Raw genomic sequence first — 24,871 nt, forward strand, 5'->3', positions numbered from 1 at the left:
CCTCATCACACGCACGGCTCCAAGACTTTTCTAGAGCTGCCCCGATTCTCTGGAATGGTCTCCTCGTCCTATTCGGCTTGCTTCTACTTTCTGCTCATTTATAACCCAACGCTTCCCCCTCACCTACCCGTCTTCTTCTGTCTCCTAAACCCCTCACCCACCATTCCATATCCCCTCCTATTGTGTGATACTTCCCCCACCTCCTAGATTGTAAGCTCCTCGGGTCAGCGCCCTCTCCTCCTCCTATTGTGTGATACTTCCCCCACCTCCTAGATTGTAAGCTCTTCTGGTCAGGGTCCTCTCCTCCTCCTGTGTCTGTATCTGTCATTTGTAACCCCTATTTAATGTACAGCGCTGCGTAATATGTTAGCGCTATATAAACCCTATTAAATAATAATAATTTAGGGCCCCATGCGGGGATTTCCAGGATCATTATGGGATTTTAGGCCCAAGCCAAGAACTTCTGGCCCCGTCCTGGGGATTCTGGCCCCATCCTGGGATCTCCAAAGGTTTTCACAATAGAATCTCTCCTGTAGATTTTTGCATTTCAGGCCAACATTCCCTGAAACTTTTTTTTTGTTAGGAAATATTCCATTAAGATAAAAAGAAAGCTTACAGGATAAATGCACCGACACAATATAAAGTTATCGGTTTACTCCCCCTATGGGGGCATCAATTCATAAATTGCCCCCGACGAGGCAAGTCAGACGTCTGCCCACTGCACCCTACAGCCCCTCCGAGCCACACTGAGAATTGTAAACCATGGAATGTAAGAAACGGATTTCTAAAACAAGTCTGGAAGGGAACCTGAAACCCCCCAAATAATCCCTGGAATACCTGGCACGGGGCCGGCGTCACCATACATACCCCATGTAGTGTTCTCATTGTCACTCCTAAGGCAGGAAGTGCGCTACTGGCAGGATCACCAGGTAAAACAGCCACCACATCATAGGACTGATAATGTGACACAGCGGAGGGTCATTAGTGGGTCCCCATCCCTAATGCAGGATTTTAATTGGTCCATAATACCCAAATTGCTTCTGATTGGTCATGATGGCTATAGGGATTTCACCAGGAAACCACAGCCTGACAATACAGGTGACCTCATAATGAGGTCTAGAACCCAGCCCTGCCCGTGATTGGGTACAGCAAGACCAGCAGCACCTAGGCGAGGTCATCACTCTCCTCCTTCCAGTATTATTGACAATCAGCCCCCATAACCTCAAACTGCTGCTATGCAGAGATCACAGGGGCCTCAGGCATCAAAAAGCACTTCCAGCTCCCTGACCTGCGACTGGATAACCAAGGAGCAGCAGAAGACTGATGAGGTCACCTTTATGCTTTGCTCCTGATTAGGATTAACAGGTAGCAGTGGGAGCCAATGTACTGGGGGCAGCACGGTGGCTCTGTGGTAGCACTCCGGCCTTTGCAGCGCTGGGTCCCAGGTTGGAATCTCGGCCAGGGCACTATCTGCATGGAGTTTGCAGGTTCTCCCCATGTTTGTGTGGGTTTCCCCTGGGTACTCCGGTTTCCTCTCACACTCCAAAAACATGCAGTTAGGTTAATTGGCTTCCCCCAAATTGCCCTTAGACTGTGATAATGACAAATGACTGCAATAGGGACATTAGATTGTCAGCTCCTCTGAGGGACAGCTAGTCACATGACTATGGACTTTGTACAGGGCTGCGTAATATGTTGGCCCTATATAAATACTGTATAATAATAATAATAATAATAATAATAATAATAATAATAATAAAAGTATGGCAGTAGCTGGGAGGGGGTAGGTATTTATATTAGCTGCATTAGTGTGTACATATATCTACATTGATTGGTTATATTTTATTTATGTGGCATCTCCCATCCTATTGTGTGATACCTCCCCCACCTCTTAGATTGTAAGCTCTTCGGGGCAGGGTCCTCTCCTCCTGTGTCTGTATCTGTCTGTCATTTGTCACCCCCTATTTATTGTACAGCGCTGCGTAGTATGTTGGCGCTATATAAATCCTGTTTCATAATAATAGATGATTGGCTTTACAGGCTGCAGCCATTATAAACAAGATTTTCATTTTTACAACCTCTGAGTTTTCCTGTAATGACACCAACAATGCAGTGGCGCAGCAGCAAGGTTTTATTAGAGGCTGATACCAGGGTAGGTGGCCATACACACAGGCTGCCCCCATCCCCCAGCACAGAGGCTGGCATCAATCATGGCCAGGCGGTGACCCAGCAGAATGGAGTCCCGGTGCCTTTGTTTGTTATTATAAGCCGAATCCCCGTCTGCTGGCTGCAGATAAGGGGCCCTTATCATCCCGGAAGATCGTTATCAGGGAGCAGATCGGCCCAAGACATTTATCTGCCATTTACATCTAATGGAGAGGCTGAGCAAAGAGGAAAAACAGGCCAAGCAGACTACAGCGCGCGCACATGCCCGCCTCTACACACAATGGGCCCCACAACCGTCCACCACTCCCCAATGCCATTTCACACGTTTAATAGGCCCTAAATGTGTGTCCAAAAATAAAATGCACCTGTTCCATTTCCTCGTCACATTTGTTTTAATAAATACATTCTGGGGTCACTGAAACAGGAAATATCCTCCAATGAGCTTCCTGTTCCCGTGACTGCTAATACAGGAATGTCCTGTTGTGTCTACAGGATGGAAAAAAAAACGGGTCCTTAATAAACCAAACAAAAATCCCCAAACATGCCGGGGGGGTTTTATTCCCGTCTGAAGTATCCAAGCAAAGCTGTCATTTCCCGGCCACACCGGCATCTCAGATGATATACAGGTTCTCTTCAATGTTTACCGGCTTTCTGATGCCTCTAATATGCAAATCTCGACTCAAGAAAGTCTAGCACCATGCACAGCTTCCTATTGGTCTGCTCATGTGACTGGCAGCCTCAGTGACCAATAGCAAGCTGTGGGAGGAGACAAATGCTGACCTTTCTGCACCCCTCATATGAATGAGTATGTAAAGCACCTGCAGGTATGTCCGCTCACCTGACAACGCGTCCTCTTATAATGCCGGTGACTACGGCGCTGAAACTCACACACTCAGCAGGTAAAAGGTCTCAGGTGTAATGTGGGCCCATCACACAGCATACAGGTGAGTATATGAGACGGCCAGGTACACACCACACCATTGTCACCAACCTGACACACCGAGTACATATCAGTAAGCAGAGGAAGCAACCAAATACCGCACAGGTAACAACGTTTATATGATGGCTCTGACCCCGAGTCTTGCGTACCAATCACATTCACCTGACAAAAATTAAGGCTGAACTCCAGACACATGGATAAGTCCAGGTATCATTGTAGCTGCGTTATTTCCTAAAAGATTTCACTCCTACATAGACTTATAGGTCTCACCTGTGACTGGACAGTAAAAGGAGAAGCAGCAGACTGAAGAACTCATCTCTCTGTTACTCTCCTCCTATCAGCACGTTCCTGATTGGCTCTTAGTGCTGCCTAATAACGAGGACCCTTCATCATTGGCCATATCAGCTGCCTCATGCAGAATAAGTTTATTGGGTTAATCTGGGAGGAGAACCCCCGATATAGAATGTTTTCTCCTCTGCACCGTAATCTTCATGGCGATCGGTTCCCAGCGCTAATCTGCAGGATCAGACTGAAAACACAAGAGAGCCTGGAAACGGCTTCCCCTCTGATCTCACCGACCGACGCACAGGGGCCACTTCCACAAATAAACCTGGTGAGAGGAGCGAATCAAAGCTGAGAGTTCCTGACCACATTCCAAAGTTCCCGCAGGAAGACGATCCGAGCACCGATAAGGGATAAATATACGATGTAACGATTATCATACCCCGGGGAGGCGGTGCCAGAGATATGTGACATCACCCGGGTCCAGATATAAGATTTATAATATACAGGAAGTGACATCACCGGGCTCCAGATATAAGATTTATAATATACAGGAAGTGACATCACCGGACTGCGGATATAAGATTTATAATATACAGGAAGTGACATCACCGGGCTCCAGATATAATATATATTATACAGGAAGTGACATCACCGCTGATATAGGTTATATATTATACAGGAAGTGACATCACCACTAATATAGGTTATATATTATGATAATATTTCCCAGATCTGGAGCATTACTAAGGAGATATTTTGTTTTTGCTCCTCCTGCGATTTGATTGGCCAGTTGCCAAAACGCTCCCAGCGATGTCTATGAAGAACATTCCGGGTCATTATGTTGCACCTCATTATTATTTGTTATGATACATCAACTTGAAGTTGCACAATCCTAAAATAAGGAAAAGGGTGAAGAATAAAACATGTCAGGAACAGCTGGGAGCAATCCGAGCACACCGATTGTACAATGTCTGCAGCCGCGGACAGCCAGCTTGGCAACACGTGGCTGGGTGGGCAGAACTGCGGCCTTGGTGCGCTGGGGTCCTGGGTTCAGCTTCTGGAAGGGTTCTCCCTGTATGACGGCTGTATGGCATCTCCAGGGTTAATATTATTATGATTAATACACAGGATTGATATAGTGCCAACATATTATGCAGCGCTGTACAATAAATAGGGGTTACAAATGACTGACAGATACAGACACAGGAGGAGGAGAGGACCCTGCCCCGAAGAGCTTACAATCTAGGAGGTGGGGGAGGTATCACACAATAGGAGGGGGATATGGAATGGTGGGGGAGGGGTTTAGGAGACAGAAGAAGTCGGGTAGGTGAGGGGGAAGCGTTGGGTTATAAATGAGCAGAAAGTAAGAGCAAGCCGAATAGGACGAGGAGACCATTCCAGAGAGTCGGGGCAGCTCTAGAAAGGTCTTGGAGCCGTGCCTGTGAGGAGGTTATGAGTGAGGAAGTCATTAGTAAGTCATTGGAGGAGCGGAGAGAGCGGCTGGGGGGGGATTTATCTATCAATTCAATCAGCAATACAAACTTTTCATGAGAGTACTGAAAAGTAAATCCAATAGCGAACCTCTAACATGTGTATATCATTTTTATTGTTTTTTTTCATAACCTGTTCCTGGTGATCCTGCCATGAAGGTCCTTGTCTAGTTACTTCCTATAAAGGTCACCACACTCTTATTAATATCATACTCGGAGACATAAAGCAGCTCTGGGCCCTCACCTCCAGTCCATGAGGGGTCCTATTATTGTATATGGGGGGCATAAGCATTACACAAATGGAAGCTGCCATTTACACTGAATGCCCAACGTGCCCCCAGGGTGCAGCGGGCCAGACCTTTGTGACCCCCCGCCAGGGTTACAGGACGTCATCTGCACACAATCAGGGAAATCTTGGTATCGGAGCAGAATAATACTAAGGATGGCGCATTGCTGGCTCCTGAGCCGTGCCCACACATGGTACCAACCCGGCCATAACCCACACACCGCGCTTCCTGCCATCGCTTATCTCAATCAGCATCTGTATTGTGTTTCACCGGCTGGGCCTCTGATATTCACCAGCAGCAGACAGCATGGCAACCCCAGCGCCCGGGTGCGTCACAGGAGTGGGAGCTTCCATAACCCTTCACTTGCCAGAACTCCATCCAAGCAGCCAATGATGGAATATGGAAGCCGTGTTACCTGCAAAATGATTTGTATTGCTGACCATCCAGTCCTGAGATTTACACAGCACAGAAAGGTGCATGATACCAGTTACAGGTAAGGTATATAGTAGCGTCCTATCTCCACCCCTTGCATTATGGATTGGACAGTGAAGGAGCAGAAGGAGACTGATAAAGTCATACCGCTGCTCAATTTACTCCTCTACGAGATCATGTCCTGCAGAACACATGATTAGCTTCTAATTCTGCCCATGCCAGTTTGAGCTCTGCTGTACCGGGGTTATCTGATAACAGCGGGCCATGTCAATGCAGGAGCACAATCCAGAGACGGAGCATTGTCACCCTATAACAGGAAGTGCCTAAGCATGGCAGGATCACCAGGGATTATTTTAATGAAAGCTGCAATTATATGAACATGTTGAAGCGTCTATGAATTTCCTGTGATTGCTTTACATATCCTTGAAGAATTTCAGCGAGGGTCCAGTTATTATTATTAAACAGGATTTATATAGCGCCAACATATTAATGGCTTCAGTTTTTTACCTATATTTGCCCTACTCATTATTATTATTATCCAGTATTTATATAGCACTGACATATTACACAGCGCTGTACAAAGTCCATATTCATGTCTCATAGGAGCTGACAATCTAATGCCCTATTTAATGTACAGCGCTGCGTAATATGTTGGCGCTATATAAATCCTGTTTATTATTATTATTATTATTATTATTAATGTCCCTATCATAGTCATTTGTCTGTATTACAGTCTAAGGGCAATTTTGTTTGCATGTTTTTTGGAATGCGGGAGGAAACCCACACAAACACGGGGAGACCCTACAAACTCCATGCAGATATTGTCCTGGCCGACGTTCCAACCTGGGACCCAGCGCTGCAAAGGCCGGAGTGCTAACCACTGAGCCACCGTGCTGCCCGTTCTCATTACATCAAACACTTGGCCTCCAGGAGTAGGAAGGGAGAGCTGGGACTTGTAGTTCCACCACTGGCACCGGAACAAACAAGACTTCAGGACCGGTAAGTCAGCGGCTTGCTGTGCGCTCGGCTCAGACAGTACAGCAAGCAAAGGATTAATGGGAGAGGAAGCTGACGGGAAGGAAGTGGGGAAAGCGGGAAGATTGGGAGAGACATTGGAAGAAAATAGGACGAGAGATTCAGATTTATCAATTTAATAATCGCTTCTGGAAAAACCCAGACAGGTAGATGGAACTTGAGGATTGCAATTACTTCCCCCGTCAGATAAAGCCGTTTTATCAGCCAGCTGCTTCTGACAACCCTAAATCGCCTCGTTATCAGCAGCCTAGATCTCTTCCGAGCAAACAGCGCGCTCCGAGTGCCCGCCAACACAAAGTTCTGGGAGACACAGGTGGCCCCCACCTCCGGCCCGAAGACCCTCCGATATCTCACCGGGCCCCCGCCAACCATTATCGCCGCTTTCCATCTCGCTATAATTATTAGGAACCGCGGCCCCATTCCCATTCGCCATCTGCTCCCCGTAAAACGCGTCGCTTCATTTTTTACTTTTCAGGGTTTTTTTTTTTCTTTTTTTTAATCTCAGGATCATCATTAAAAAAAAAAAGCTTCCATGTCTGCTGGCTGCAAAGTAATATCTAGTGGGGGAGAAGATAAGATCGCGGCAGCTGTGAGATCTCTAAAGAAATACTTTTCTGCACACGTGATCCCTTTAATACAATGAATGCTAGAGTCACCAGCGATAAGATCTGCATTGAGGCCTGTCCCGACACAGCGATTCTATCAGGACCTGACTGCATAATGGAATATTTCAGCTTATCCGGCCATCTCTTATCCCGCTCAGCATCTGGGTGGGAGCTGCAGAAATGATGCAACTTCTCACCTAACTCCAAAGCCCCCAATATCAGAATAATCTGCATAATAGCAAGGCGAATAATGAGCCCGAGGAGTCCGGGCAGCTTCCATCTCCTGCACATATCTGGCCTGGGAAGATAAGACGTCACCGTGTGTACATGAAATATTCCAATTGGAGCCTCCTGTGACACATCCAAAAGCTAAATGGAATACAAGTCTCCGGCCGCATTCCCAAGATCTTCACATCATTTCCGTTACGCTTCAAATTCAGAAAGTTCCTATTTTACCATATTACAGCTTTTAGTACATGTTGTGTATATGGTAAGTAATAATCATGTAGCCAATATGCAGAAATAAAGTTATTTTTGTATAAAGGATAATATAATATATCTTTTAATTTTTACCATAATAATAAATAGCAGGGTTCTCCCCAGGCCCTTTTAGCAGGGCGCACCACCCGGCACTTTTCAGCACCCACCCGGCTGTATTTGGCTGGTTGGCTGGTCACAATACAGGGGATGCCATTCACCTACAGCTTCTTCCCACCCGGCTTAAAATAACTTCTGGGTTGAGCACTGAATAGCATTTATATGGCGCCAACATATTACGCAGCGCTGTACAATAAATAGGGGTGGCAAATGACAGATGGTGACAGTGACACAGGAGGAGGAGAGGACCCTGCCCCGAAGAGCTTACAATCTAAGAGGTGGGGGAAGTATCACACAATAGGAGGGGGATATGGAATGGTGGGAAGTAGTGAGGGTTTAGGAGACAGAAGAAGACGGGTAGGTGAGGGGGAAGCGTTGGGTTATAAATGAGCAGAAAGTAGGAGCAAGCCGAATAGGACGAGGAGACCATTCCAGAGAGTCGGGGCAGCTCTAGAAAAGTCTTGGAGCCGTGTGTGTGAGGAGGTTATGAGTGAGGAAGTCATTAGTAGGTCATTGGAGGAGCGGAGAGATTTTTCTATCAGTTCAATCAGCAATACAGACATGTGAGGAGGTAATGTTTCTGTTCTGTGGTTTGGATGGGTCGATAGCAAATAGGTGTTTTGTGGAACGCGTTGGCCTGTGCAAATATAAACTGAATGGGGCCACAGCAGATCCCCCTTTTCTCAGGGATAAAACACCATAATATGAAACTATTAGCATATTGTTAAATATTAAAGTTCTATATTCTAATCTCTCAAATTATAGTCCAAAGAAGTTTGGACTGTTCTATACAACATTGAAAGAGCTCTGTTACAGAACTATATACAGTCTATAATATAATCCATAACATAATCCATATTATAATCTATAATATAATCCATAACATAATCTATAACATAATCTATAAAATAATCTATAATATAATCCATATTTTAATCTATAATATAATCCATACTATAATCCATAATATAATCCATACTATAATCCATACTATAATCCATACTATAATCCATACTATAATCCATACTATAATCCATAATATAATCTATAATATAATCTATAATATAATCTATAATATAATCTATAATATAATCTATAATATAATCCATATTATAATCTATAATATAATCTATAATATAATCCATAATACAATCTATAATATAATCCATAATATAATCCATAATATAATCTATATAAATGTATATACAGCTCCTGGATCATTGCAGTGCTGGTCAGAAATCTTGTTCGCTTTTACCTTTCTTAATATTGTAACCAGCCAGAGGACTACAAAACCCTTTTATTATATCGAATATTACAAATGATATTCCTGCCTTGTGGAGCATCATTACCTTAAGGAAGTGTTGGTGGAAGGATTATTTGGTGAAAATAAGGGAAAAAGGAAATGAATGATTCATCTTCTCATCTTGCTTAAACAATATAAGTTGTTGTTCTCCTTTAGGATTTATCTGACTTTTTCTGGGTTTAATAAAAGCCAAAGAAATACAAATGTACATAAAGTATAAATGAGAACCATATCGCCGGCTAATAACTGGGAATCAGCTAATCCATAGCAGTCATTACCAGCAATATCAAAGCAGATAAGAGTTTCTGTTGCAACCTATTTGTGTATTTGTTGTGTAACGGAAGAGAATTTCTTGGTGGTTCAGATGCAATATAAATGGATGTGACTAGCGGAGCTTATAATGAAATGTGAAGGAGAAGGCAGCAATGATGGAATCCATACAACACGGATAACTTCCAGAGAAAGGGGATCCGGTGCAGGAGGCGGTTTACCTCCAATTACTATTATATGTATTATGATTAATAAATGTTCTCATTGGGTGATGGATAGAATTTTTTTAAATTAACGCAACATAACTTTGTATTGCTCTTTTCCCGTCAGATGCACCATTGGGAATGTCCACCAAAACACAGCCAACCAAAGTACTTCCATGGCTCAATGCATCATAAAGTCGGCCAATAAAGTCCAACCCAAAAGCAGAAACCACCTCAGTCCAATCAGAACTTTACATGTCTGAAAATAAACCCCCCTATCCGTACGTTAGGATTTACAAATTGATCCCGCAATACAGAATACACGCAGTGCCATGCGTTGAGGTGCAATGGACTCCAGGCTCAAAAACAAGGTGCATGGGGGTGTAAGTTGCATTATTGAGCCGTACCGCGTGCAGTCGCACACTCCATACAGGTAAACCCAGGTACCCCAATCCCCTCCCCTGCACCTTCAGCAACAGAAAAGATCTCCAGTGATACACAACCCACGGCCATTGTTTTGCGTGTCTGGGTCTGATTCATGCCTGACAATGTCACAAGATGCCAAAGCACTAAAGTTAAGAAGAGTCCGACCCCAACCAGATAAAGCAGAGCCACCTGTCTGACTCCTAAGCCATTCTCCACCATTAAAGCTTTCCATGGTTACCATTGTATTGATAATTAGTGCACAGTGATCTAATCACATGATCAATTGAAATGCTAATCACAACTGAAAGTGGACAATAAAGCCCCCAGAAATTGGTAATAAAGCAATAAGGGAGAAGTTCTAAGACTGCCCCCAGACTGCCATGGTGGAAGAAGTCAGCAAGGGGTCATTGAGCAGAGCCCATATCTGATCCACATGTACAATGAATGGGCCTCTAGGTACCAGGCAGCTACAGAACCTGCAAAGATAGTGGGCCACCCCTTCTCCTATGAAGCCTATGATACAGAAAGAGGGACATGGACCCAAATGAAATGCATACACCGGGGCTCTGCGCCTTTTTATGAAGTCCTCCCTCCATGTTTGTCTGTGCTTGGCATTGAGACCCCCTATTCACAGAAATTGCTTCTCTACCATATGGGGGGGAACATGTATATAATACCGTCCCACACAGAGTAATATCGGTCTCTGCCAATCGCCTGGGGAAGCCACATGGTGAAACGCGTTGGGGCAAGGGAATTTACATCTTATACTCGTGTTATTTCGTTGGGTATCTGACATGTATAGCTAATGGTCTACATATCCCATGCTTATTTATTGGGAATGACCACATATCACCATTGCTGTTATATATGATTAATTGTGTGAAATATACAATACAAATTTGTTTTGCCTAAAAAAAAAACCCAGCTTTCTTTTCTCCACTTTTATTTACCTATATATTGTGGGGTGGCAAACATTAACATAGAAAGGAAGGGTTGCTGTTCTTACTCTACATTTGACCATATGGGGGCATGACTAAAGCAGGGCACCGTCCTAAGAAATGGCTTTAAAGAGAACCTGTCAGATATCTTCTAATGTGTGTCCGAGCCAAAGACAATGTTCAGTTCTGGGTGTTTCATTCATGTGAAAGTTCTGGGGAAACACAGGTTGAATCACTAAAATCTCAGCTAAGTGTTCAACCCAGACTTTTTTTTAAGCTGGGTGAGAAGAAATTCTAGTTGGGTGGCAGCCCCGGTATTGTGACCCAACTCTTCAGTAACCATCTAAAAACAGCCGGGTGGTTACTGTAAAGTGCCGGGTGGTGCGCCCATCTAAAAGGGGCTGGGGAGAACACTGTCAGCTCATGCAAGTAAGAAATGTCTGGTACACTTCCATCAAGAGACCCTGTCACCAATTTAAAATATTGCTAAAAAAACCATGATAAATTATTTAAATTTGAATCGTTTTTTTCCTTTCCATAAGCAACAATTTCTCACTTGGGATGCAAACCTGCTGAGAATCTACATAAACATTTGTGTGCAGATGGATTGCTCTCATTAGGGTCCATCAATGCTGCAAATAAGATTGGCCCGAATTCACGGGGCATTGACATACCATTACAAAGGAGCACATGACAAAGAACTGCACATGACACAAAGCAGCTGATCCTCCACCAAATCTGGGAAAGGAGTCTGGAAGGTTCACAGACGGCCCTCTGGGCACAACTCTGGGAGTCTGATACTAAGATGAGCCTCGGATAGCTCTCAGGCAGAAAACAAACTACGTAGAGCTGGGCCGTCTCCTTCTGGGGTTCCTATAATAATAAACCCTCTTGTTCTGTAGAGTTTGTGCCAAAGTAAAGCAACTCCAGGTATGGTAAATAAAGAGAAAAGATAAAAGGTTATCAGCTGAAACCCAAAGTAACCTGGCTTAGGTCTGCAAAACTTATGTCACATGCGCCTCCTGTCACATGACCCCCCAAACCTGTGCGCATGCACTACGGGACCCCAATGCTGCAACCAACCTTCACCCTCTGCACCAACAAGAAAGGCCAAAGCTCTGTGCATGCAACACCGGGCACGTCTTGGTTGGTACACATAGACTTGCCCATGACTCATAGGGATCAATACACAGATTGTAGTGTATAGCCTTACATAAACTTTCTTATCTAGGAACCCAGTTAGAGTACAAAAGGGGAAACGTTCTTCCAACAACTGAAAAGAATTAACAAAGCTTGGTGCTGGCCACCATTTCTTGGGAGCATTGGATGGCCAGCTTGTGGGATTTGTCCTGCCCCGGGCTAAATTAGAAAACGTTGACCTAGGATAGAGGACATCACCAACAAATGCCAGACGTTTTCATCTCTTGATTGGAATGAATACAACAGATCACCCGGACACAAAGATCCTACAGCAAAATAACCATTGGATGGAAAACGTGAACCAACTGCCAAAAGGACGAGTTTACTCCAACACATTCACATGGAATTCATCTCACCTCCGCACCTGACCCCAACACATTCACATGGATTTCATCTCACCTCCGCACCTGACCCTTACACATTAACATGGAATTCATCCCACCTCCACACCTGACCCCAACACATTCACATGGATTTCATCTCACCTCCACACCTGACCCCAACACATTCACATGGAAATCATCCCACGTCTGTAGCTCTACTGACCTATTCCATCCAATTGGCAAATATCTTTTACAGGTTTGACCATTATAAATGTAGAAAAACTTCAATCCAATGGGCGGCCTTAAGCTAACAAATCGACCTGAACTATCAATTCCAACTTCTCAAATGTAGGAAATTAGAACAATCAGATTCATTTCTTTTGTCATGATTCTTGAAGTCGGTGTACACAAGGTGGAAAAGTGGAGAACACAACATGGAACATTCTTTACATCGTCGGGTGAATGTTTTATTGGAAGATGTTATTAAGTATGAATACCCCAGAGCCATGTGTATATTTAGGGTGTGGAAGATTGGGGCCTTAAGTCAATTAGAGTTCTAGTTCGTGAAAAGTTTTTGTTAAATCTTTTTTCCCCACAACTCTCCACCTCAACACACTGAATAAAGTCATAAATAACTAGCGAGTAGGTAAAGTTTATAATATAAAAGCATGGCTGATAAATAGTAAATGTCAAGCAGCCCATTCATTCATCTCCATGCAACCAAGAACAAACATTACAAACACACAAACTTTCTTGGAGTCCGCCATCTTGCCTCCACACGTTTCCAAGTAGATAAAAATCGAGAAGTGAAGATGTCCCGGCTTGGAATGATCTATATGTCGTATTTCCTAGTGCGGGGTAATGGCACTTTAGTATATTGGATTCCATGTAAGATTATCATTATAAATCCATATCATATAGGACACGGTACAAAGAGCGGCCGTGTGCAATAAACCACAGCAACCAATCACAGCTCAACATTCACCGTGTTCGTGCACCTGAAAATTGATCTGTGATTGGCTATTTGGGGTCACGTTACACCTTTGCAGTTTTACTAAACCTAAAAGCGGTGGAACTTTTTATTTCCTCCTGAATTGCGCAGAATATTCGTAAAGAAGTACAAAACGAGAAAACGTTTGCCTAATTTGTTTGGCGCTCCTGTTTATTAATAAGGAAAATAATAAAAGCAATTTTCGGCGATTTAGTGAGGTCACATGACATGCTACCCCTATCGGCTGACATGATAAAACATTGGAGGTGGCGGATTATCGAATCATAGAAATAACACCAAGAACAATCGATATCGTTATTCGTGCCGTGATTGGTTGGCGTTGCTGGTTTCAAGATCATTCCAACCTAAAGCTACGCTCGGTGCACAATCTCTGATGGATCAATAACGACTGGTAATGGTGGGAAAGTTTTGATCCGTTGGGTCATTATTTGGATTGGATGTCTGATGGATCCAATGATTGGCCCTATCAATGCATAATATAACTGGCACAAAAATATCCACCGGCATGACACGAACTTGGCACAGCCCATCCCACCCCAGACAAAAATAACTGCATGACCACCAATTACCCCGTAAACACAACGCAGCTACTGTCCCCAAATAATGGCGTGACCACTAATTACCCCGTAAACACAAGCACAGGCCGGATCTGCAGACCACCGGGTGGCATGTCAGCATTTCCTCCTGGGAGCGGATCAATGACTCCGCACCGCAGATCCCTATTGTAGGGCTAAACAATCAAACCGCCCCAGATTATTACCCCGCGACCTGTTAGTGCCACCCTGAACGGGGCATCCCCATTCTTTCTGGAATGCCAGGAAGAGAAAATGTTTATCTTTGTTATCAGGAAAGTTTATAATACACCCGCACAGAGTCATAAGACTTGTAAACAACAATAAAAAGTGCCACCGTGGTGGTGACACATCCCAAGCCTCACACATGGGCATCCTGCGTATGCTTGCTTTGGAAGAACTACCAGTGCCAATGTACCCGCAGGCTGGTAATGCCCCCAAATCAGACAAATGTACCTTACACAGCAAGAAAGGGAACTTTATCACAGCTCGGTGTCTCACTTACGTTTAATCTGCCTGGGATTACGTTGTTTTCTTCTGGACATCTCTCTGCGATGGGCACTCGGGGTGGCTGGCAGGGAGGCTCAGGATCTCCTCATACCCACATTAGCTGTGCAGTCTGTACAAGATTTGGCAGCAGAAACAAGCTCCCCCAATCCGGGGTGGCACCCCTGTCAGCAGACCACTGCCATGGCATATGTCATAGGCAGCAAGCTTCCAGCCATAGGCAACGGTGAAGGGGAATATGCCCGTCTCCTCCAGGGGCAACTCCTTCCAAGGTGGTAACTACTTGCCGAATGCCCCTAGCAATAAATGCAGCCCTTGGCAGGGGGTAATAACTTGGTAATGAATTATCAACAGCCTCCGCCAGGGGTATTTTGTGTGGTCACCAGGAGGTCATTTATGGGTACAATCCATAGAAAGTTCATATGCCCATTGGCACTCGCAGGGTAAATGCCCAGTCTTGTGAGATGAAATCCAGCAGAGGGGTAAATACCCAGACCGTGGAAGGGGTAAATACCCAGTGTGTGAATAAATGCCCAGTAGGTACCCAATCACGGGGTCAGAACCTGCAGATGCCCAGTGATCCTCCTGCGGGTAAATGCCCAATCCTGAGATGCCCCTCTCGTCTCGGTGCCCCTTGTGGTTATGCTGCCAGGCTGGGTGCCTGAAATGCCCCGGAAATCTCCCGGTGCCGGGCAGTGAGAAGCAGCGCAGCGCAGCAGTGTGTCGGTCAGCTCCCAGCAGGTGCAAATAACGGTGCGGGCGGCAGCAGCAAGACGCTGAGCACACAGAGTGGGCGGGGCTCCGGGATCCTCACTTTCTCAATGGAACCCAAAAGCGACCACAGCGCAACATTCCTAACGGGGCGTGGCCAGTACATGAAAGCAGGCGGGGACTGACAACCCGCCCACTACTCCCCTACATCCGTAGTCACCGCCCATTTGTGACGTCACGACGCACGCCTAATGGACGGGAATAGAGGACTTTCATATTACACGCCCCTGAATAGAGCGTCACTACGGGGGCCGGCTAGGTACAAAGCTAGATACAACATTTGTGTGTTATTGTCCACAAATTGGATTTTAGGGAACTGTAAGTCCCAGCATGCCTTGCTGTCACTGCTTTGAGCTCATTATTATTATCATTATTATTATTATTATTATTATGATTAATAATAAACAGGATTTTTATAGCGCCAACATATTACGCAGCGCTGTACATTAAATAGGGGTTCCATCCTGTGGATTTGTGTGTACTTCATGATGTTTATTTTTATGTTCTGACTACCCTTCTCTTATTGTTTATTATCTCCCCTCCAATTATGTGATACTTCCCCCTCCTTTTAGATTGTAAGCTCTTTGGGGCAGGGTCCTCTCCTCCTCCGGTGTCACTGTCTGTCTTTTGCTACCCCTACGCTTTGTACAGCGCTGCGTAATATGTTAGCGCTATATAAATCCTGTTTATTAATAATAATAATAAAATTAATAAAATATGTTTTTTGGTGATCCTCCATTGTTGTAATCCAATATTATGTTACAATCTTTAAAAAAAATGTACATAAAAAAAATAGGGGTTGCAAATGACAGACAGATACAGAAAGTGATACAGGAGGGCCCTGCCCCGAAGAGCTTACAATTTAAGAGGTGGGGGAAGTAACAATCTGGACACTTTTTAAGCTTCATGCATCCTAACACAGCATAGGAGTCGTCCCCAAACCCACAAAATATTTACCCTGTATGAAAAAGGTTTCCAACCCATCACATATTAATGTCTGTGTCCCCGCTGAGGAGATTCAACATTTGTCTTCCTATTACAATAGAGACATCTGTTTCAGTGACAATTGTAGATTTTATATCACTTCCTGTCTTCAATACAGGAAGTGAGGGGAAATATCCCTAAAATATCATAGACAGCAAACAATTAAAAAATAACAACAATTCTATGGCCGCATAGTTTTAAATTACATCAATGGATAGAAATCTAATGGAGGTGGCGTTGAATATTCTGAAATCTGATCGATATTTAGTAGCGTATGGCGGTAATTTAGAGATTGATAAGATATTAATTATCCGATTACAAACAGCAACAAATGTAAGACACACATATACATATAGTATAAATACTGAATAATAATAATAATAATATATCTATCTACTGTATAATCAGGTGTTCCTCCACCATGGTTCCCCCAGGGGGCGCAGGGGAGCAATGAGCAGCTCGTGTCTGTTGGGTCAGACTAAGTGGCACCAATGGCCATCTGTTAAGCTACGTACACACTTCCAATTATTATCGTTGTTAAACGAACGACGAACGATCCTGCACGATATCTGCGAACGATCGTATAGCACCGATCCTGTACATACAGATAACGACACGATCGTTCGTAGATATTGTACACACGATAGATGCGATCGTTTGAGCGATACAGGGAGTGACGTGCACGACAGGAAGTGAACGAACTTCGTTCGTCACGCATGCTCAGACCATGGACGATCAACGAACGATCGTACACACGAACGATGGTCAACGATCGTCGTCCAATCCGATCCGCCGGTCCGGTCATTTGTTTCCAACGACTTTCCTTGTTCGTCGGCGTCGTTGGTTACTTTTTTTACGAACGATTTTTGCCCAATCGATCGTTCATCGTTCGTTCGTCGTTCATTTTGAACGATAAAAATTGGAAGTGTGTACGCAGCTTAAGGGAGACATTCTTCCCACTGGCCACCATGATAATATACAGTGATCTGTGGATATAATAATTATAGAAGGGGGGCCCTGGAGATCTGGAAGTTATTGCAAAGCTCCCCCCATGGTATAAAGGTTGTGAGAAGTCCAATATAGTCCATTCAGTGTGACCTGGTTGTGTGAGCCTGGTTCTGGTCCTGCCGGCACCCTATAGCAATCTTTGATGTATATAAAGTTAGTAGATTGAGCGTTGGTTTGTCACGGCGTCTTGTTCTTGCAATGTCTGATGTTATCTCTGCCAGATCTTATCACCTCTCGCACTCTTATTGTATATATGGGGCTGATTCATGACATCTTTTGGTTGCTGATGAAACAGCTTCAGAAAACTCTGCATGAGAAGATTTTATCTCGGCAGAGATTGTATCTGCCATCTGCTGCTTACGCCCACCCAGTTCCTATTTCGTTAATTAAAGGTACAATATTAAATCAAGTTTCGGGGGGGGGGGGGGGCAGGGGCAGTCCAACCACACACAGGAAAATTCTTATCAAAGCAAAGCATGGCTGTGCACATGTGCGTCTGCAACAAATCGTCTGATCATGTGACCAGTCAAGGTTTTTATACCCCTAGAAGTTCATCTAAGGCAGCGTTCCCCAACCAGGGCCCTTCCAGAGGTTGCTGGGGGTTCCTGGAGCAATGAGCAGTTTGCACCTCTCAGGTCAGACTAAGTGACACCAATGATCTGTAAGGGTGACATTCTTCCCACTGGGCAGCAATGTAAGAGGAATTCTTCCCACTGACCATCACACTAATATACTGTGAGCTGTGGATATAATAATTACAGAAGGAGGCCCTGAAATCTGAAAGTTATTTCCATGTCTCACCTATGGTTTATGGGCAATTTGCAAGTGAGTTGATTCTGGAAACTAAGGGGTCGCCCTACCTCCCCTCACGGAGTCTTTTTTGGTGTTTTATAACCTGTAAACCACCTAAACTTACACTCTGCCTCCCAGCTCCTAAGACTGCATAACAACACCAGGGTTCCGTGAATATTATTATTATTATTATTATTTATATTATTAATAAACAGGATGTATATAGCGCCAACATATTATGCAGCGCTGTACAATACATAGGGGTTACAAATGACAGACACATACAGACAGTGACACAGGAGGAGGAGAGGACCCTGCCCCGAAGAGCTTACAATCTAGGAGGTGGGGGAAGTATCACACAATAGGAGGGGGATATGGAATGGTGGGTGAGGGGTTTAGGAGACAGAAGAAGACGGGTAGGTGAGGGGGAAGCGTTGGGCTCTTTTAAATGAGCAGAAAGTAGAAGCAAGACGAATAGGATGAGGAGACCATTCCAGAGAGTCGGGGCAGCTCTAGAAAAGTCTCGGAGCCGTGCATGTGATGAGGTTATGAGTGAGGAAGTCCTTAGTAGGTCATTGGAGGAGAGAAGAGAGCGGCTGGGGAAACAGAAAGGTAGGTGGGATGAGAGTTGTGGAGGGATTTGTGTATCAGGTAGGTAGGTGGGACAAGATACGTGATTTCACCTGTTGCAATCTCTCCATGGAGTCAGAAGACTTGAATTAGAAGTGTGTGAAGGTGATCTTGAAGCCCGCTGATACCCCAGTTGAAAACTTTGTAATTACTGTCACAGAAATGAGAGTTGCTGATCATGGCAGATGAAACTTTAGGAAACATAACTTTACAGACACATTGCTTCCCTCTACGTCTGTTCCGTTTTATTAGGAGAGAGCATGCAAATCATTGCGCTAAGACCGCTTACTGATCCCAACAACCGTGGACCATACTTGCACCCGGTGACAATGCAGCAGAGGAATTGATAGACAGTTGTCACCCCATGACATGGGGAAGATTTAAAGAACACTAAAATTACTTTTAAAATATAATAATATAAAGCTAATAAGAGATTTTAGAAATTGGGCTTATATCAATTTGTCTGTTTCAATATAAGTAAAGATAAAAGAGGCAGCAAATACACTTTTTATATGTAAATCTACCCCTGAGTGATTATTATTATATTGATTATTAGTAATTATCTCATGGCTCCATATATATAAAACCATCTTATGGTATATGGTACCTCCTGCATCATATTTGCAGCTTCCTTCTGATATCTGCATTGCATTTCTCAGAACAGATTCTCTAATGCCAATCTTGCTTGAGTAAGGTGTGTTGGATTGTCGTGTGACAACACAGGACTGCGGATCTGAGGCCGGGGCAGAGTGTGGTCACCCTATAACAGGAAGTGTATGTAATAGGGCGTCCATGGCAGGATGGACAGGGATTATTTTACTGAAAGCTGCACATTTACAAATGAAGTGAATGTGGAGCTAAAATGATACGTTACAAGAAAGTTTCCCAGCAAAGAGAAGATCCAGCAGATGCCGACCCTTCTGGGAGTGATAATACCATTGCTGTGTGACATAGGGTCAGAGAAAAGTCTCTGAGATCGGGGACCAGGAAATCATCACTGCCGGCAATACCAAACTCTTCAATATCTCATCTTTCCATCCTATGGAATTCTCACCACCAAAAATGAAAGCAAAAACATCAACAAAATATTAAAAAATAAATTACCGTTGCTGATCTGTATCAGATTTTATGAAGTTTCCATTCCCCGGTTGCTTCAACTTGGTTGCTATGTGAAAACATGAACAATATTAGATTCACCCACTGATAACCCAAATCTCTATTCATAAGATAAAGATCTGCCATTGTACACGGAAGGTGAAATCATCAAAATAAATATCTTCAAAAGACTCATTTGTGTTTCTTAGGGGGGCGTCACGGGAAACATAATTTTCTTGGAGTTTTTTTTACCAGATAATTAGATATAAAACAATCTGATAAAATCTTCAAAAGTTGCTTTTAATCTTTTTCTATCTGCAGCTAATTTTAAATTAGTCCCTGGTCACAATTCTCCCCAAATTTAGGTACTCATCCTGGTAAATTTATAATGTTTCAGGATGATAGTGGTTTGTTTTACCAGGCCTATGATTGATACGTTTTACCATATTTTTTGCCGTATAAGACGCACTTTTCTCCCCCAAAACTGGGGGGGAAAAGTGGGTGCGTCTTATACGGCAAAGGCCGTTTTAAAAAATAAAACAACATACTCACCCGATACCCCGATCCTGCGTACGTCTCCTCTCCTCTCCTCGATTCTGGCTGCAGCGTGTGTCTCCTCCTTCCTGCAGAGCACAGCGAGAAGAAGCCGGCACACGCGCCCCCGCAAAGCACGGAACCCGGAAGCAAGCTGATCCCTGCCCTAACGGAGTTCCCCGGAGGAGAAAAAGGTAAGTAATCAGAAGGGGATCAGAAGGGGAATTTAAATTGGGACAGAGTGATCAGAAGGGGAATACGGTATGAATGGCACATGAGTGATCAGAAGGGGAATACGGTATGAATGGCACATGAGTGATCAGAAGGGGAATACGGTATGAATGGCACATGAGTGATCAGAAGGGGAATAGTACAGTATTTGGTTCAAAATCTTTTTTTCTAGATTTTCCTCCTTTAAAATTGGGTGCGTCTTATATGCCGGAGCGTCTTATACGACGAAAAATACGGTATATACTGCATGTATTGTGAGTCTGGCGCCATTAGGCTGTGTTGCCATCTTTCTGTTTTGTAACATATGTCTATCTGCTGTTATAAGATTATGCTGTTTATTGTGAGATTTCTTTCCCCCCCCCCCTTTCCCTCCCTTCCCCCCAATTTGTTCCTATTTATTATGTTATTACTACTGTATGTTGTAAAAATGTATTTCCAATAAATAAAAAAATATATATATATAGTCCCTGGTGATCCTGCCATGAAGATGTTTAGTGTTGTGCGTGACAACGCTCTATGTCTGCCTTCCAGTTGTGATTCTGTGTTGTCACACCTCTGGCGGAAGCTGTAGGTGACCATGGCAACAGGTATTACATGAGCCAACTGTGATCATATACAGTACACCTGAACAGATCGTGCAACTGGCATCAGTCTGACATTTCCATGCAGCTTTTATTTTACAGAGCTATAAAACTCCATATAAAAAGGGCTGACAAGAAGATTGGAAAGATAACAAATAGGAGGGATTTGGTTGTCCAATTTGGAGGCAATCTTGTAAGCTCCTTGGGGCAGGATCCTCTCCTCCTGTGTCTGTTATTTGTACCCCTATTTAATGTACAGCGCTGCGTAATATGTTGGCGCTATATAAATCCTGTTTATTATTATTATTAATAATAATAATAATAATAATAACATATGGAATAGCAGTTTGTTTGCTGCTTGGATGTTGCTTCCGATGTCCTCTATTGCTGTTTGACGACAATATCCAGGCTAAAGTCCCTTTTGTATCCTGAAGAAGCAGAAATATAGCTTTTGCGAAACGCGTCGATGTTCATTGAGACGAAGTATGAACATTGTATGTCACTGTTTTTTGCTTTGAGCAATTTGTTTTTAATGAATCATATATATGTTTGGCTTTAACTATTTATGTATTGTTGATTATGTAATAAAGTCAATGGTACTTTATCCGGAACATGTGCCCCAGACGTCTCAATGAATCTTTTTTGAACTTATGAAATATTGTTTGCATGAAATATCCAATGCTGGTCAGTATTACACACAGGAACGCTCATGGTTAGTTCTGGAAGCCCTATATTTGTGGCCATTCTTGAGCCAATTCGAGTATTCCTTGCAGTGACAGGCAACCGAACCATACATAGGAGGTGAAGAAGAGAATGCATGAAAACCTGCGCCTCCTAAACAGCGTTCGTGCAAAATGCTTGAGTGGAGAACGTGACCTTAAAGAGAATTGTTGACATGACATTTTTGTAATCTAACTTGTAACAACCTCTTAGTTTCAAGACTTTTACAGAACACGAAAACATCAAACCTGCCTAATATCAGCAAATAGAGCAAGATTCATAATAAGGATTCATCACAAATCTGAGACATCATCCCCCCCCCCCTTATAAATCTCCCCCCGACATCTCTGTAACTGTTAAAGAACTGAAATTCCCATGATAGGTTTGTAAGATCATGCAGGGCATTACTGCAGGACAGGCGCTATTCCTTCTGCATTATTTTACCTTTTATTTTCTGGCAGAAAACTCAGCTGCCCATGCCAGGGTCTGAACGTTGCTGGGAAAACCCAGCTTTTCCCGATTCCTTGGGTGTGCCGGGATGAATGAGTTACGTCTTCCCGGCAATCCAATCAAGATGGGCAAAGATCATCCAGAAGAGAAGCAAGATGGCGGTGCCCATCGCTGGGACATGGACAGGTGGGTCAGCTTGGGTTTAGTTATGCTTTAATGACACCAGCCCACATTTTATTATGAATGCTAAAGCCAGACTGACCCATCATTCCCACCTACCTACCCACCTACCCCATACACAACATTCCCACCACTTCCCCTCCACTGCCTGTTCCTGTAGTTCTCTTCATTGGCTTCCATCTCATCACAGATTAAAGTTTAAACTTCTGTGCTGTGCCTTCAAATCCCTCCACAGCTCCTCCCCCACCTACCTACCTGATACACACAAATCCCTCCACAGCTCCTCCCCCACCTACCTACCTGATACACAAATCCCTCCACAGCTCCTCCCCCACCTACCTACCTGATACACTCTCCGCTCCTCCAATGACCTACTAATGACTTCCTAACTCATAACCTCATCGCACGTACACCTCCAAGACTTCTCTAGAGCTGCCCGACTCTCTGAAACTCCATTCTTCATCCTATTTGGCTTGCTCCTACTTTCCACACAGTAAAAAGTGCCTATAAAACCCAACGGTTTAGCCTCACCTACCCGTCTCTCTTCTGTCTCCTAAACCCTCACTAATTAACTTTTCTATTTCCCCCTCCTATTATATACAACACCAACTCTTCATTGTTTGTACTTCTCAAGTATGTAGGGTTGTCATTCACAACCTGTATTTATTATACATTGCTATGTATTACTTTGGTGCTTAAGCATATATAGATTTGTATTTAATATATATATCATAAATACAAAAAAATCATCTTTAAATCTGACTCCAAATTAGAAAATGACACATGGCTGCAAATATAATACTTATCCATGTTTTAAGGCATTGCGATTTGACCTTAGACTCTGCAGACAATGGACACCCTGACATCACTCACATTTACATGAACCGTGCAGAACTAATGAGTCAAAGCTGGTGAAACCCATTGCTATGTCTTTACCTAAATCAATATTAGTTTATGAAAAAAGCAAATAAAAAATTGAGGTTGGATGAACACAAAGAAGGAAAGAATATTGACAATTTACAATACAAATATTATCAGAAACTTGCAATGGATTAAAAAAAAAAGTTTTTCAGTGAAAAAGACCAGCATAGGGATTTGATTTTGGAAAGGGGCAGTTGGTTGCTATAAAGAAAAGCTCAATATATAAATATATAGAATTATAGTATATAGCCATATAGTAACTTCCAAGAGTAATGCAACTGCTACTGTTCCCAAAGGAAAGCTTCACTTATACTAAGAGTAACAGCGACATCAACAGGCCATTAGTAAAAACTACAGGTCGTTATAAATACAATGCTAGGTCATGATTACACTCACTTTATGACTTATAACTGGAATTATCTTTTGTAAAAAATTGTGTAATATTTTGAACATTTATGAAATTTTAAGCAGACAACCTATAGTCCACTTCCAGATACAATGCAAGCAAAAATGTTCCACTTTATATTTGAAACCTTTTACATCCTGTAGTTAAATCTTAGTTGTTCCGGTATCATATGCCTTTGCTATATAAACAAAAACTGGAAATCACCTGGAGTTTCACAAAGTAGCTTCCAAGATTTCTTTGTTTTAAAGGGAGTCTGTTGGAACAGACATGAAGGCTGCCATTGCTCATTTGTGTTTAATGGTACAGAGCTCAGGATTTGTCATCCATCTGCTGGCTTTACTAACATGCAGTATAGATGAATATCTGCTTTATAGAGGGTCATATTGGAAGTGCGATATGCTGGAGGGAAGTGTGATCAGAATGGTGGGGCGAAGGCCAGGAACACGGTATTCTCCACCTAATGGAGGACATATTGGAGGATGTGATATCCAGGGGCCTGAGTGTATTCAGAAAGGCATAAAGGAGGCCAGGAGCAGAGTATCCTCTACATTATGGAGACCCCCCCTCTCAAATTCCAAATCTTCCCTGGACAAATTTCTATCTGGTAATAACACTGTTATTCCTCCCTCCCCTCAGACACGTTGTCTTTGCATCACCTTTGATTCTGCCCTCTCATTTACCCCCCATAATCAGAACATTTCCAGGTCCTGTCACTTTCACCTACGCAATATCTCCAACAGCCTTCCCACCTACCTACCCCATACACAGCCTTCCCACCTACCTACCCCATACACAGCCTTCCCACCTACCTACCCCATATAGAGCCTTCCTACCTACCCCATACACAGCCTTCCCACCTACCTACCCCATACATAACCTTCCCAACTACCCATCTCATACACAGCCTGCCCACCTCTCCTCTTATGCTGCCTCTCTTTGTAGTTCTCTCCTTCGGCTTCCATTTCACCTGAGAATCA

The 24,871-nt window shown here is 43.5% G+C and overlaps 1 protein-coding gene across 2 annotated transcripts in view; it reads right to left on the reverse strand.

Annotated features, from left to right (window-relative positions):
* The window catches only part of ZFPM1 (zinc finger protein, FOG family member 1), a 65,378-nt gene extending 49,959 nt beyond the window's left edge, over nt 1–15,419 (reverse strand). The window contains exon 1 of one of the 2 annotated variants that reach the window (XM_072423007.1): nt 14,590–15,419. In XM_072423007.1, the coding sequence (XP_072279108.1) occupies nt 14,590–14,629 (40 nt within the window). In that variant the 5' untranslated portion in view covers nt 14,630–15,419. The remainder of the gene's footprint in view (nt 1–14,589) is intronic. The other variant, XM_072423006.1, reaches the window with a different exon arrangement.
* Between the last annotated feature and the right edge of the window lie 9,452 nt (nt 15,420–24,871).

The sequence above is a fragment of the Pyxicephalus adspersus genome, chromosome 9 (assembly GCF_032062135.1).
Source record: "Pyxicephalus adspersus chromosome 9, UCB_Pads_2.0, whole genome shotgun sequence".
Lineage (NCBI taxonomy): Eukaryota > Metazoa > Chordata > Amphibia > Anura > Pyxicephalidae > Pyxicephalus > Pyxicephalus adspersus.